General features: G+C 35.9%; 1 protein-coding gene across 1 annotated transcript in view; it reads left to right on the top strand.

Moving 5' to 3' along the window:
- The window catches only part of OTOGL (otogelin like), a gene marked incomplete at its 3' end in the record, with an annotated part of 91155 nt that extends 79410 nt beyond the window's left edge, over nucleotides 1-11745 (top strand). Inside the window, exons 52-59 of the mRNA XM_082072954.1 lie at nucleotides 220-283; nucleotides 1534-1712; nucleotides 2063-2167; nucleotides 2996-3115; nucleotides 5065-5110; nucleotides 6940-7011; nucleotides 8890-8969; nucleotides 11545-11745. Coding sequence (XP_081929080.1) covers nucleotides 220-283; nucleotides 1534-1712; nucleotides 2063-2167; nucleotides 2996-3115; nucleotides 5065-5110; nucleotides 6940-7011; nucleotides 8890-8969; nucleotides 11545-11745 — 867 coding nt within the window. The remainder of the gene's footprint in view (nucleotides 1-219; nucleotides 284-1533; nucleotides 1713-2062; nucleotides 2168-2995; nucleotides 3116-5064; nucleotides 5111-6939; nucleotides 7012-8889; nucleotides 8970-11544) is intronic.
- Between the last annotated feature and the right edge of the window lie 4845 nt (nucleotides 11746-16590).

Raw genomic sequence — 16590 nt, 5'->3', positions numbered from 1 at the left:
AGGAAAATGGAGTCCTTTGCTCCTTTTAAAAGAGATAAATACATTGAATAACTCTGAACATGCTGCTGCTCCTTGAGTGCGTTGCAATTTTTCTCTTTCATGAAAGCAGGGGTGGAAGTAAGGAAAGTAATATTTTACATTTTTAGAGAAAAACTGTCTGTTTAGCACTACATTTAATTGTGTATGACTTTGAAAACTCTTTCATCTTTTTATACTCAGGGAGAAGTTAAAAGAATAGACAGTAGTGTTTCCAGTGCTTGTGGATGCACTCACTACATTTGTGGTAACTTTTCATATTGCTATCTGTTTTTTCTTTTTTAGTTTTTAGTAAAAGGGCACACAAAGGAAGCAGAAGTAGGACCATAACAACCTTCTCAAACATAAACAGTCTATTATCTTGATTTTCTGGATGTCTGCCTATCTATGCAATTATGCTCTCTTTTCTGAAAATGATACTTTGTCTGCCAACCCATCCATTTTGTGTCTGTATTGGTGGGGCACAGGAGTGTTGTAAAACTACCCGTGGTTTCAAAGCCAGGTACTGTCTCTATGGCAAGAGGCAGGTAGGAAGTGGGTTCTGAACCTTTGTTGAGTCTCAGCAGTGCAACTGCTCCTAGCTCACTGTCATATTATGTCCTGAGTTGGAAGGGATCCACAAGGATCATTGAGTCCAACTCCTGTCTCTGTATAGGACAAACCCAAAATTCACACCATATGTCTAAGGACATTGTCCAATCTTTTCTTGAACACTGTCAGGCCTGAGGCTGTGACACCTCTGTGGGGAGCCTGTTCCAGTGTTCCACCACCCTCTGGGTAGAGAACCTTTTCCTAATGTCCAACCTGAACCTCCCCTGGTACAGTGTTGGCTCATGTTCAAACACTGTTGACTCACGTTCAACTGCATATTGAACTATCGAGCACTAAGGAGATGACATCTCACAGACCTGTCAGACAGCACAACGGCAGGTGCCCAGTCTTAAGATCCAATCTCTGCTCCCTTCCCTCACTCAGCTACCCCAGGTAGACCAAATTTCAGCTGTACTGTGCATGTGGGTTCTTCAGGTGTGCTGCAATCATCACTGCAGCCCAGGCTAAACTGCCTCTGGGAGCAAGGCACACACTTTGAGTACAGCTTGAGCATGGTTGTTTCCCACAGGTAACTGTAGACATACTATTTTAATTGACAGAAAAGCTACATTTTGTGATGTACAGAATAATTCATACAGTGTGCTTTGCCTAATGTTAAATATTAGAACTCTTTCAAAATAAGAACAACAGATATTTTTGTTCCTTCCATAGCAGTAACACTATACATTTTAGACAGTTTTGCATTTTGTAGTATTTTCTTAAGCTGAATTATATCTCCCCCTCCTCCTTGCTTGGTAATAAAAATCACAGACCAAATCAAGTCTAAAAGTGAGCAAACTTTAGCAGAGAGTAGGACTTTGCCCTACTTTTGTCTCCAGTGATCCTGTTAATTTGCTTGATGATTTCTTTTTCCCTTCTGGTAACATTTGTTTCTTTTGGTGTTAGAGAAGGATGATGTGTGCATCTTCCAAGATGTCACAGTACTGAATCCTGGACAGTCAGTGATTCAGTACTTGGATGGAGACCTTTGTTACACAGTACAGTGTTTACAAGAAAAAGACCAGAACACAGGATACAATGCCATGCATTTTACAATGATGAACTGCTCCCAGCAATGTGAAGGGGTGAGTATCCTTAAAATACAGGAATGATGCAATTTGTGAGAAAAACTACACAATTAGGATCGAAGTCAAAGTGAAGACTTTTGCTAGTCCTGTTTGCTCAGCAAGAACCTGAGAACTTAATAGTGATGATGTGTACCTTTTGTCTCTAGGATTATTCTGAAATGTAATTTCTAGCACCATATCTAAGCATATCAGAATATGTAAACACATGCATTCACCCATTTATATATTGTTTCTCTTGTTATTTTTAGTTTCAGAAATAAATTAATTTTCATATACTGTATGTTTTTTTCTTTTTTTTTTGTTTGTTTTGTCTTGTTTTGTTTTGTTTTGTTTTTCTTTCTTTCCAGCATCAAATATATATTCCTTCCTCCAATCACCATACTTGTTGTGGTACCTGCCAAAATGTGTCCTGCTCTTTTCATACTGAGAATGGAACACTGATTGTGTACGAGGTAAGTGCCTTTGCGCAGAGATAGAAAATAGCCATAATGATATGCTAAACAGTCATCTGACAGTCACTTCTCAGTTAACTCATACTGCGTGTCCTTCTTCATACTTCCTAACTGCTGGCTATGCACTTAGGGAATAGTTATGGTATATGATAGGAAAAGAGCATGTTTATTTAAAGACTTGTCAGTTCACTCTAGGTGAACACCTTATTTCATTTTATTGGTTGTAATATTTTCTACAAAGATACATGAATGTCAGCATTTGCTTAAGGCTGGATATGCTCTAAATGCAGGGCAGGGTTCAAATTGAAAAAGTCATATACTGGGATTTAGATGAGTTAGCAGTTTCTGAGTCCACATCAGGACTCCTATGTCCCCCTATTCCCAGGCCCACTCCCCTCTTCATTTTGGTTGCTACAGAAGGAAAGTGTGCAAACTGAAGCACTGGGGTTCAGGATCCTGATGGTGTGTTCCAGCATCCACATACAAGGAAATTTAGATGCAGCCATGACTTGATTCATGCTTCCCATTGCTTTTGGAGCAAAAGAAACTACCAGACCTTTTTTCTGGCCCAGAGCCCTTTTGTTCTGCACTAGGGAAGCTGTGCTGAGCATCATGCTGGAGACTAGAGCCGTGGATCCAGGCAGGAGTAGCCAGTGGTATTTAGAGGACGGTCTTTCCCTTTGCTGCCCATGGGTGGTCTGCAGCAAACTTTCCACTGCAGTAGGTGCTATAGTATGAGTGCACCACTTTTTCAGACATTTGGTGTTGAAGATAAAGCTGGAAAGTTTTATTTTTTCTCCTGTCAATGGTTTTGTTTTATGTATTCAGGAAGGGAGCACATGGAGCTCCAACTGCACCAACTACAAGTGTGCAAAGACTGCTGTGGGGGCTGTCATACTGGCATCAGGTGTTGTCTGCCCTCCTTTTAATGACACTGAGTGTACAAAGGTTTGTACTTTGAGTGAGGTAAGTGACAATAACTGATCTGGAGTTTGGTTTACACTTGACAGCGCATGCACATCACATGCACTTTCTTTAAACTGAAAAAGTGGTAAGTAAAAACATGTATGTGAGCAATTTACAGTGTTGTTTTCTATGTTCCTGTTTGCTTTTTGACTGACAAAATATCTGTGAAGAGTATGAACGTTTGTCTTAGTGGTGACTGATGTTAAAGTATTGTGGAATTGGAATCATGCTTGTGATACCATTATATAAAGTGCTAATCACCATGTCTTACTTTAGTTTGGAATAACACTTTGCCAAGTTCGTAGTGTACATACACTGAATAAATTAGAACAGGCAATTCTGGAGGTCGAAGTGGGCTATATTTAAAATTCCTTAAGCTGCCAAAGATGAGAAAGATGACAGAATATATATAAACTTTATTGTCTCTTAAACTAACCTTGTGTAACATAACAAAAATACGTTACATAACAGAAAATATCTATCATGCAAGAATGAGTATCTACCTTCATCATATGTCTAAAAACGTAAATTGGGCATATACATATAAACTGGTTTGAAGAATGTGGATGCTTCATGTACATCATGTGTTTGTTTACAATTTTAATTCCTAATTCAACACTTCTCTAACTTTATACTACTTCTTATAATTCTTGCACTTGTATTACACCATATATTCAATATAAGCTACAAACAAAAATAAAATAAATATACATATAGAGAGGGTAAGTACCATTGCTGCCTTGACTACAGATTATAAATTTAGCACAAGTCCTATTTATGCATTGCATTTGTTTCAGAAAGTCCTTATTTATTCCAGTCCTGAAGAAGGCATTCTATCTAAAATTAATGTTTGTTCTACTTTGACTTTATGCTCTAGTTTCTTCCTTGGAATCCTTTTTGCCAATGTCTATTAGGATCTTTCCTTAGTAATAATGATGAAGATTTTAAAGAATGAAGCCCTGAAATTCACATCCTGACTCAGTCTGACCTGTTCTTCAGAGATACTGAGCATAGACTTGAGACAGCAGTCGAGGAGAAAGCTCTTCTGACAGGCAGCTTGGGAACAGGGATTTAAGAGGCTGAGTTTAAGTGCTCTTTTAAGAAGTTTTGAAACAACTAATTCAGTATTTTTTCAGTAATGAGATAAAGTATGTATGCTAGCGTGAAAAGATGGAAGTTTTAAAAGGGCTTTTGTCTGCTGTTGCTGTAAGGGTGCTATTTGTGTTCAGTTGTCTGCTTGACAGACAGATCTGAGCTATATACGAAAATTGTGGGTGCATGTTTATTGCTTGCACATATTCTGACAGGTTCCGAATCAGTCTCTCTCTTTCTTCCTCTCATGCTCTCTTTTAATTTCAAAAGGACATTTTCTTCACTGTCATACATTTCTACTTTCTAGCTAACAAGCAATTTTAGGAGAAATCAGTAACAGACTATATCCGAGAAAAAGAATTGAGCACACCGATGGTTCTGAAATTCTGCAGATAATGTTCTCTTTCAGAAGTGTGTACATACACATATATAGTTAATATTGTAAAGAGCTACTTATTAGGTATTACTTTTCTCCTTGGCATATGATCAGTGTAAATCATCAGCGAAGTTGCATATATGAATTTTTTGAACTATCCTAATAAATCTCAGTGGTGAGGAAATAGATGGTAGTGGATGACATAAAAAGATGCTCATAGAAACAAAGTGGCTTATTCAAAGGAGACTAGATCAGATCAGATAAGCAGTGACAACTTTATTTTCGATGTCAAAGGCTGTAAAGAATTTGTGAACCAAACCTTCAGCTGATTATATCTGTGCAATTATCAGTGATATTATCTTTTATTAGTTGGACATATTTAAAACATAGAATGTCTTGAGATACAATTCATATTTGCATTGGGCACAGTCTTTTTTGATATATTCTCCTCTTATTTTCCTAGAACGGAGGAATTGTGCAGACGTACAATGATGGCTGCTGCAAGACCTGTAAGTGCTGAAGGCTGCAGTATGTGCTAGTTTGGCTTTGGTTTTGGAGGGCTTGTTTTTTAACCTCAGTTGCTGGGACATAAAGAAGGAAAAAGCATGCAGTCCCTCCCCAAATCACAGAAAAATGTTATAGTTAACTAACTATTCCTTTTAAAAGGTCTTGCTTCATCTGGCTGCTGACTTGGTGATTTGTAACACTGTTGTTCTGGAGTATAACCAAATTTCTCCAAATATAACCTGTGGAAGATAAGAAGTTATCTCAACCGAAATAATGAAAACATTCTCTTTCTTCCTAAGGTGCCTCTAAAATACGATTTTCACCAAAAAGGATAAGGATTTCCTTCCCTAAAATTGATTCCTAATTTTTTGTTTTGAAATACGTCTCTAAACTTACCAATTTATTCTTTATCACAAGTATGTATTTTCTAGGGCTAAAATATTGGATTTTTTTTTTTTAATTTTTAATTCCAAATGAGGAAAATTTATAGTAATACCGATATTAGCAACCATTACATAAATTTGACTTTTCACTATCTGGGAATACATTCACATTTTCTGAGTGCGTAACTTTAAAACATGAAGAATTGTGATGAAACCTAATATAAAGGTTTCATAAGACATGCAATTTTAAAAGTTAATTGGTTTTCTCTGCAGTTTTGACTAGAAAAGGTTTTATTATCAAGCTATTTAATTATATATACATAAAAATAAAACACTGTTGTGTTAACTTATTGTGTAGAGCAAAAACTTGTTAAATGCCACAGAAAATCCTCCCCCCTCTTTTTTTTTTTTAGCCTTTTTTTATGTTCAACATTATAAGAAAATTAGTCTTTGGAACATTTTTAGGCAAGCCTTTACTTGATAATATTGAAAAGGAAGTCACAGACATAACTATGCATTGCACAGTTATTAAAATTCAGAAGTGCAACGTATTGTAAATAATTCAGTGATATAAGGGGAAATATTAATATTTATTAAACACAAAACAATACTCAGGTTTCCAAGATATGCAAAGCTTTGAAAGTGAATTGCAAGTATTCTTGTTCTATTGTACCCAAAACATAGAAAATAAAAGCTATTTTAATACAATAAAATACCTTTATTTTTTTTTTTTTTTTTTTTTTAATGAGAAGCAGCAAAGTCACATACCAGAATTGCACTAAAATCTCATTATTCGGTATTTTTCCTCTAATGAGATAAGCTACGTTGAAAAATATTTAATAAATTCCCCCAAATTACCTAAATTATTAGTGGCTACTGGCTTTCTGTTGACCAGGAGGATTCATCATTTTGGCCATATGCTGTGGCCTCAGGAAATGCATCGTTATACTTCAGAAATATTTGCTGAGGTGGCTGCTACAAACCCAGATATAATTCCTACATGATATGCTATTTTATTTTGTTTTAACTAAAAGCATGTGCCTTGTGATGAAGCAGTTAAAAAGAGTACTTACAAATAGAGCTTGCAACACCTTGGGGTTTTAATGGGAACAAATAATCTTTCTAAAAGAGCTTGATTCAATGCATGCAAAAGTGAGAGCATATATTTAATTCTTACCTTGCCTTAGAGAGACTCATTGCACAAGTTTGATTTACAAGGAAGCATCATTCCAATTTTGTGTTAACCAGGAGAGCAATAAAGTTTAGGCCATACTTAGTGAGACTTGAAGCAGCTGCAGAGTTTCTAAATTTGGAAGACTAACAGGAAAGTTCATCATCTTTTGCTAAAAGATAAATTGCAGCTGGCAGTGTAAGAATTAATGAAATGTCATTTATATAAAAAATGTTTTTATTTCATGAGAAACTTACATTCCTAATGATTCTGCCAGGTTCTGGATTGGGTCTATTGCCCTTTGCCATTAGTCCAGTAGTGCCTACTGATAGTATTAATTGTGAACCAGGTATTACTTTTAATAATGTATTTTCTTTTTTTTTTTCTTTTTTAAAATAATAGTTTAAGCACTGCTTGATATATGCATATAGCTGTACTCACTGTTAAATGTTACCGTGAAGTTAATGGTATTGGGGCTGATACTGAGAGATGCTGATCCCTTATTAGCCGCCCAGATCAGTCATTTCCTAAAGCCTTGTTGGGGTTCACTGCTCAGCACCTGTCAGAATTAGTCTCATCCATTTATGGTATGTGTTGCTGATGGATCCTCCTCCTGTCCACTTCTGAAACTGGTTTTAATACGTGAACTTACTGAGCAGGGTAGCTCTAGTAAGAAATGTTACTTTAAAAAATACCATCACCATGAATACTGTTACCAAGAGATTCTAAATCTGACTCCAGGTCTCTGAATGAACTGGTTTTGCCTTAAAATAGAGCAATAGCGTGCACTAATGCCTGATCTCACCTTTGCAGATATGGATTTATGCTGTATTTCTTTGTCACAAATAACATGTTTTACGAAGTTATGAATATGTTGGGAGGTGGGGGAACATACATTTACATGTTGATAAATATTCTTTGTGCCAGAAATCACAGAATGTTACAGAACTGTGGCATTATGATTGTAATTATTTGCTTTTAAGGATAGGTAAGTCACAGAAGCTCCTTACTCAAATAAGGAGTGAGTGAAAAAAGCACACCTGATACTGAATGCAGATCTTCTTGATAGCTGAAGGTGGGAGCGAGAAAAGTATAGCAGCAGAGTTTTCAATAGACATCAGCACCTTATAATCTGAAATGTCATATATCCCTCTGTACAGCTTGTAGAAGTACAGACTGTGTTGCCTACACATGTCCATGCTGGCAAGTGTTTTCTGATGGAAATACCACAGGACTTCTTTTTCTTAAGTGTTGCTGAGGAGGGAAAGCCAAGACCCTGTAGGATAACAACTTCCATCGCACAGTGATCTGCTACTTCAGTAACAGAATCTTGTTTGATCCTGCAATGCACAGAATAATATCTAGCTGTACTCCATGGCTAGCCTGATTTTTAAATATCTTAAAAACTGCTGATATAGAGTGAAGCACAAAAAAGTAATATGTTTAATTGTTTCTGTATTATATTATGATTTTTATTATGTTAAAAATTGCATTGCACTCTACAGCTTTATTTTTCAAATAAAAGAAAAAACCTCCTACCAATATCTTCCAGAATGTACTTAAAAAATCAGTATTTCCCTGCTCCTAGATCCATATGCTGACTCAGTGCTACACGGTTCTGTTCTGGTAGTAACCACTGCACAATATTTAGCAAATATATGCATCTCTCTCTTTCAAAGCTTCCTTGAAGTACATGTTTCTCTAAAATATATTGACATTATATAGTTTTATTTACATTTTAATCATTCAAAATAGCATCAAGGCTGTAATTACATTCACAGCTTTACCTTACCAAATGTGAAGTTCTGAAAATATTCTAAAACGCAGAATCAAAATCTCATTTACATTCAATTTTGCTATTAAAACAGAATTAATTCTAATAACATTCAAAATTACTTGAGACATCCTTGTTTTTCTAATTCTTATATTTGTCTTACCATATGTGCGATTTAAAATGATATTATTATTTTAATAATTATAAAATCTGTATAGCTTAATGGGCCATTTGATGCCTCATATGTCTCAGCTATAAAATTGATAATTCTGCACAGGAAGGATTTATTAACGTATTTTCTAAAAATATTTAATTATGAGTAACACTTTCATTTTGTACATCAAAGAAAACAAAGTTTAATTATTAAAATGGTTTTAATAGTTTCACTTTTTTAGTAGGAAATACAGTACAAAAAGTGCATAGATTCATTATGCATTTTCTGTATTTTATCAGGCAAAAAGGAAGAAAGGATTTGCCAGAAAATGACAATCAGGACAACCATAAGAAAACATGACTGTATAAGTCAAAGCCCGGTAAGCATAAGAGAGCTTTGTTTAATTCTGAGCCTATGGCATACCAAATCAACTATTAAGAAGTCGGTTACAGCTATCAACAAGCAACAAAAAATGCTGCTGTCTTCACAAAAGCAGACCTTTCACCCTAGGAATGTTATTCTACTCCTAAATGGAGTAAAATTAGCTGTTCCTATGGCTGAAAGACTCTACCCTCCTACCTAGAAAAACATCTGGCTTCAAATGGAAAGTACACAGCAGAATTGCTTGGAACTAACAGAGCCATTGAACTCTTCACCATGAAATAACATCCCACTCCAAAAGAGGAGTAGAAATGTTTCCACTTAGGAGGTGATGGGAACACTGCTGCATTCCGCTTTGAATTCAAACATTTACTTTCTAGGCATCTTCTCCATGTAGCACATTTCTCCATATCACAAATTCACAATCCCATTTATTTATGGGTCTGTTTAAGAGATCTTAATTCTCAGCTTCTGTGTAGTCCCAGCTACAAACCCAGGACGTATCCAAGGGCAAATGTGCTTCTCATGAAGCATTTAAAGGAGAAGCGATCAACACAACATATTCAGACTTCCAAAAGGTCTCTGGTGAGATTCTCTTGAGGAACCTGAACAGTCATAAGGGAAGAGGCAAAGTATCATCACGGATTGAAAGTTCAGCAGGTTCATTTCCATCCTGAAAGGAGGTCAACAGTGACGTGCCCAAAGTTTAATAGCAGATGTAAGAGTGTGGCGCGTATTTATTCAGTTTTAGAAGAAGGGTTGTTAGTGAGGGAGTTTAAGTATGTAGATGAAAATACAGTTATTTGCCACAGTTAAGAGAAGACTGTGGAGACCTTCACAGATACTTCAACAAAGTAGGTTAAGGGGCAGCAATATGACAAAATATTGATATGGTATTGACTAAAGCAAAGGCTATTAAAAAGAATGATTTAGTCAAAGCTCATTAGTTTTTAAGCTAGATGAAAAGGACTTTGCCCTTGCATCCAGTTCTGTGGAAAACTCTGCCAAATAATCTCCTGCAGACAGAAAGGCTAAAAGTTATGACATTTAGGGAACAGGATAGGGAGTGAAAACAAACTCATTTTAGTGTCTGTTATGAGCCAATGGTGCTGTACTACTGAGGGTGCTCTGTGACGTTATGATCCCTCTACCCTGCTGCAGAACTAGAGAGGGTTCAGAGAGGAGAAACCAGAATGTTGGCCAGGTCATTCCATGAATGGCCCGAGAAATGAAGCCTTCCTTTTAATGACTTTCCAGTGTAGATTCCTTATCTTCGCCCTCTAGCCACCTTCCAAAAAGACCTACCCACATCCCACCTCCATCCACATCCCTTTCCCTAGAATCTTCTTGTTCCCCATTTCCTTGATGGCTACTCACCCTTCCCGCAGTCCAAATTCCCTTGCCCATCACCCAGAACTACCTCCAAGTTTTCATGCCCTCAGAATCTCTATTAATATCCTTAGCTCTATCTCCTTTGCTCTCCACTTCCCCCACCCAAAACCCTTGGTGCTCTATTTCAATTGTGTGAATTTGGCCCATCAAATGGTGGCATCTACTGTAGCTGGTTTGGAACTACATATATGTTCTTTAGCTGGATTAATGCTGTCAAACATTGGATAGGGTTGAGCAAAATTACATTTAATTAATTATTAATAGTAACTGAGATTATTAGTGCTTAGGACAAGGCCTTTTTTTTTTCCCTATGTCAAATTTCAGGAAAGCTGTAAGAGTAACCTTTTGGTCTAGTTTGTTTGGACATGGCCCATTTGTTCACGGTTTATTTAGAAGTGAGTGGATCAAAGCATCTTTCGTACACCTCACCTGCATAAGAAATCATATTTAAAACTACCACAAAAGAACTAAATCTATTATGGCTATTCTTGATTTCCCAGCACATGACCTCTGCTTAAGTTTTCATCAAAGAGTACCAATTTATTTTCTGTCAAAGTATCAGCTAAGAAGACTTTTCACACAATGCAATAGTGAAAAGAAATCTTTGCTCTGCTGAAGTTGAGAGCACAAATAATTTTATGGCCAGTCTCTGCCCTTGCTGGTTTGTTACTGCATCTACTTTTTGGATATATTTGCACCAGTGATAACACAGCTGATATTGGTGTGCCATTAGTCACAAGCAGTATGAACAAGAACGGGAAAAGCTTTTGCACTGATATGCTTTTGCTCTTCAATGTTTGAGGAGAAGGACAGACTTTCCTTCATTTTGCTTAGAAGAATTTAACTTTTCAGCAGTGAACATGAAGAGAACGTCAATTTTGCTATGCTGTTTTGAAGTTATGAATTTTTAAACTAGGGATTCAAGTTTGGTATCCACAGCACATTTTGCTCAAGGTTAAGGCAGAACACATGATTAAACAACAACAAAAAAGTTTAATTGAAACAAAATATGTGTCTACACTTTGAATGAATAAATGAAAGAGTCTTATAAGAGAAAATATTTTTAAGACCAGAGTCCTTTTCAAATGTAAAAATGTGTTTTAGTCACAAAGAAGTTTGAGATGTAATATCTTCGTAATAACATTTGAGATGGCTAATTTCAGCTCTTATTTTACTCATAGATAAACGTGGCGTCTTGTGATGGAAAATGCCCATCTGCAACAATTTTCAATGTCAATATTGATAGCCATTTAAGATTCTGTAAATGTTGTCGAGAAACTGGAACACGTAACCTGACTGTACCATTACGCTGCTCAGGAAATGGCACTGAAATTATGTACGTCATTCAAGAGCCTATAGACTGCTCATGCCAATGGAACTGAACATTACTGTGGACACGATTTAATCTGAAGCATTAAAATGAGTTTCCTTTCACCAGACTCTGTTTTTTGATCTTGGATGGCTGTAGTACTCTGCAGGGGAAAAAAAAATTAAATTAAACATCATCAATTATTCTTTATTTCTAACTTTTCACAGATTTAGTAAAGATGATGTTGTCTGTTGTTCTTCAGATTTTCTTTTAAAATGTGGGTATGTATAGAAAGAAAAATATAAATCCTTTTGAACGAGGTATAATTTAGGCATAATTTGTTTCTACTCAGTGGTTTTCCAATGAGCTCTTGAAAGCTGGCTGTGTTTCCACTGGTTTAAAATTTTGGATTGTGGCTACTTATCAAAGTTCAAAATTTCTCAGTGGTTCTTTTCCTTTCAGCTTCCAGTTGGGAACCATCACTGGTTTGAAAGGGAAAGAAGCATATTAGGGTTTTGAGAATGACCGATTTATTACAAAAATAGTAAAACTGAAACATTTTTTTAATCTTGTTGAATAGTCTATCTGTTTTCCATTAAGCTGTTATCAATGACTAGACTCTGCTTACACTGTAAGTCACTGAGAAACACCACAATTATTGCCTGTAAGTACCTGTGGTAAGTCTCCAGAGCATATACTAGAAACATAGTTATATGTCTTTAAACCTCAGACATGCATTTAATTTTTATATGTATTATAAAGATGAAGCATGATTAGGCAAAAGCTGAAGAGTCCAATCTTTTGTGCCTTTATTAAAAATATCAAAAAGCTGTTTCTGATATGAAGGATTCTATTTTATATCCATTTTTCAGCTTTCACAAATAAGAAATTGGCTGTCTACTAGGTGTAGGATAAGACTATGTATATATATGTATTTTTATTAAAAAAAAAGGATACTGCACATTCTAACTATTCACAATGGGTTTCTTCCTTTGTTTTCCAGATTGAAGATTTGCATTAAGTATATTTTTATAAAATATAGAAAAATTGTTTGCATTTTTAAAATCTTGAGATTTGGACTACTGACTGAACTTAGGATTCATAATTTTTAAGTCTAGGAAAAAAAAAATCCAGGTAAAATATGTTTCGAAGGGCTTAGGTGAGCTATTCATGTTCCGTCAGGCTGTGAATGTCCATAATTCAGCACCTTAAGCTGAATATACTGTTCCTTTTATTAAACATACTACATAATCTTATCTTAAAAACTAAGGATAGAATTTTAAGCTTGTGTTTAGAAGATTGCTTTGCTTTATAAACTCACTGAATGAAACTGGTTTAAATGACAGCATTTTCCTTATAATGGAAATGGTTTCAGAATTAAAATTCTTGTCTATAAGTCTGAGAACTTTTTGACAAACAGTTTTTATTTCAAACTGTAATCATTTGATTACAAAAAGGTGGGATTATGACACCAGTTTTTACAATGAAAAATAGGCAATATAAAATCAAAAAACCTGAAAATCCAAGGCTATTTTCCTATTTTGTATGACAAATCTTTAAATGTTTGCTGTATTCAGTTTGATGGCTTATAAAGAAAAATGGCATATACAGTGAATCTGTCTTTATTAAGAAGACAGCCATGTACTCATCCATTTCCTTAAAAATAGTGATGATTTAAAAATTAAAGAACAATCCATTGCATTATCTATAAAATATGTAACCATTATAAAGAAATACTGATCACCTAGCAATCAAACTAAAGTGCCATCTTCAGAAAGTGTATATTTCATTTGCACATTTTTATTATTTGTATAACAGATATTTCAAGTTGTGTTATATACTAGGGCCTAGAACAAAAAATATTCTCTTAAATTTGCTGTTGGAATTTGTGTACAGAAACTTTTCATGCAGGCTAGAAATGGAAATTAAATCATAGTCATAGCTGTAAATGTTGTGTACTCAGCAAATTAAAAGGACAACTTTTAAAAGAAAAATATATTCTTAGGGCCTTTTGATTTATTAACATAGAGATAGAAATCTTACATTTGCATCAAGGAAGTTTGGCCCAAAAGGTCTTAATGAATTTAACATTTGATAAATTACTTAAGGAAGATCCTGCATGATACTTTTCCATATGATAACTGAACATGGATCTGTTTTGTCTGAACAGCTATACTTTTTATAAGCAATGTGCTTTTCTAAGATTTAGAACTGTATTTATAATCAAAGAGAAATTAATAAACATTATTTTGCAGAATGATAATATTAATAAATCAGTGTTGATGCAATTAATTTACCTGTGCCACTAAAGATGAATGATAATGCAAAATCTTACACCTGGAAATTATAAAAGCATTTACGCTTAAAATTAACATCGTGATAATCTGAAATAGGAAAAATGGTATTAAAAGATCCTTTTCCCACTTAGCCAATTTGTTTTTTTAAGTGCAACTGTCAGTAGGAACTGTGTCATGAACATCCCTGAAACCTACAGCTAAATCTCACATCTTCAGTGGAGCTGGAAAAGGCCTAAGATTGCCTTTCTTTTTACAATTAAACTTCAAATTCAGGCTGCTTTGGCCTGGTCAGAAAGTGAACATCTATTAAAACTTGCGAACCATTTTCAGGACAGACATTCCATGCTGCTTACCTCCATGAAGGTGACACTGGCACAATGTGGGATGTTTTATACAATGTGAACTGGCCCTTGCAGGCCTTGTGATGGAGAGAAGATTTCAATGAGCCTGCCATGTGGCAGGATTGTTCTGCTTCAAACATATTTTTCTGCCTGTGACTTAAATATGGGAGTAGATGCAGTTCACGGTTCTGTCTCAGTTTCCTCACCTCTCTCCAACTCTGTGTTCCCACCTCAACCCCCGGCTTCCAGCTCTCTGTAACCCTGTTCACGCAGGCATCTTGTGAGCTGCTTGGGAAAGCTGATCCATCTCAAACAACCCAGTTAAACACCAAAATTCATCAGTATGTTTATTATTGACTAAAAGAGCTTTAAGACCCACAGGGTCCCCTCCCTTCTACCTCCTCTGAAACTAAGAATAGAACAATCTCTACTCCCCTAGGAGACAGGCTGGGAATTTGTGCCTCTCCCAACCTCCCATGCTGGGGAGAAGCTGTGTGCTGGACTGAGCGCTCGCCTCCTGCGGCAGTCCTGCCTCAGTTTCCCCAGTCCCAGCTGCTCACACCTCACCTTCATTCCCACATTTCCACTGCTCTCTTCTCCTACTTCTGCTCACAAAAGAATTCCACAATATAAAGGCTTACCTGTAAAAAACTGTGCAGGTTTTTTTAATCTTAGGGGTTAACGTAAATAGATATCTATACTTAGAATCAGATTGATACTGGATATGCCTCTATAAAATAATAAACCTTTGGCCACACTATTTATAATATTTGACTTTTGTAATTCCTTTGCCTTATTACCAGGTCATTTGTTAAGACCGATTCTACACAATTAGAATTAGAAGCACATCTTTTAATTTTGGGTTCAAACCACCCACTGTGTGTTTTCATTAATAAAGCCCAAGACCTAAAGTATAGCTATACAGACAGCTAATATTCTCATTTTTAGCTAGCCAAATCTGTATAGTAAAATTTGAAGGTTAAATTTAATACATTTGCATGATTCATTACTTTTCCACATTGCAGGCAGACATCTTCCCAAATACATGCAAGTGTCTATTGGTGAAAAAGCTATTTGCACTGAGGTCTTTGTTACTAGTTTCTCCTGAGAGCAGGATCAGGCCTGAAGTGTGATGTTTGAACACAGCTACAAGCCACATAATGTACTACAACATGGAGGTGTTTACCAGAACACACTCCAGGGTGACAAATAGTCACTGTGCTGTTCACAGTGTTCAAGCAGTCACAAAACCCTGCTTCAGATGTGGCTCCTTTCCTATCTCTTTCACACCCCATTTTTCCTGATACAAATTCAACTTTTTTTCCCTTGACCTTCTGCACTGCTGATAAACTCAGCTTGCAGAGCCTGGATAATTTTCTTTTCATTATGCATTCATTCTGTACAGCTCTTTCCATCTTTTTCTTCGTCATTCCTTTTATGAGAATTTAAGGACAAATACTAAGGAAGTTCACCTCTGTGTAAAAACTCACTGCCAAATAAATGTGTGGGTACTAATCAGGAATACTGTGGCCATGAGAAACATTGACCTGAAATAATTTTTTCAGGATCTGTCCCATCAAATCCTTTTCCAGAATTTACCTTGATGTTATGCTGATGGTGTAATCACGGAATCATTTAGGTTGGAAAAGACCTGTAAGATCACTGAGTCCAAATGGTGTGTGTCCTATGGAAAAATCCCATAGATGTGTGTTCTAGTACAGGGGACAAAACATGAGTTGTAACACATAACCGCAGCAGTATAGCGATTGTAGAGGAGCAGCACGAAGGCCAGAACACAAAGAGAAGATTTTTGTGGTTACAGTGGTCTATTGGTACTGTATTCTCTATATTAGGTTGGAGTTCACATTCCCAAGCATTCTGGAGAATGTATTTTCAAAAAACATTCATGAGGTGAACATAAATAATCTTTTGAGGGATAAATTTCAACACTTAACACTAATGCAAAAGAAAAAAAAAAGGCTTTTACTGAGGAAAGATTATGATGTAGAGGGTCTATATGTAACATTGTGGACTAAACTTTCTATTTCTCTAACCATTCTTTGAATACCAGGTGGACTGTGCAATCCACCTATAGAAAAAAGGAAACATGAAAAATTATCTATCCATTATCGTTAAGAAGTCATCACAGTTTAGGGGAGAAGGGCAGATTCAGAGCTGAAGAACAACGAACTCTAGCAACCGCAAATATGATTCACTGATTAGTTCTCAGCAGCCACATACTAACCATTTTTTGCCTATTTTGAAAAACAATTCTACCTA

The sequence above is a fragment of the Streptopelia decaocto genome, assembly GCF_964273445.1.
Source record: "Streptopelia decaocto genome assembly, chromosome: 1".
Lineage (NCBI taxonomy): Eukaryota > Metazoa > Chordata > Aves > Columbiformes > Columbidae > Streptopelia > Streptopelia decaocto.
Note: the sequence above shows the minus strand (reverse complement) of the source record. Positions and strands in the feature narration are given on the sequence as shown.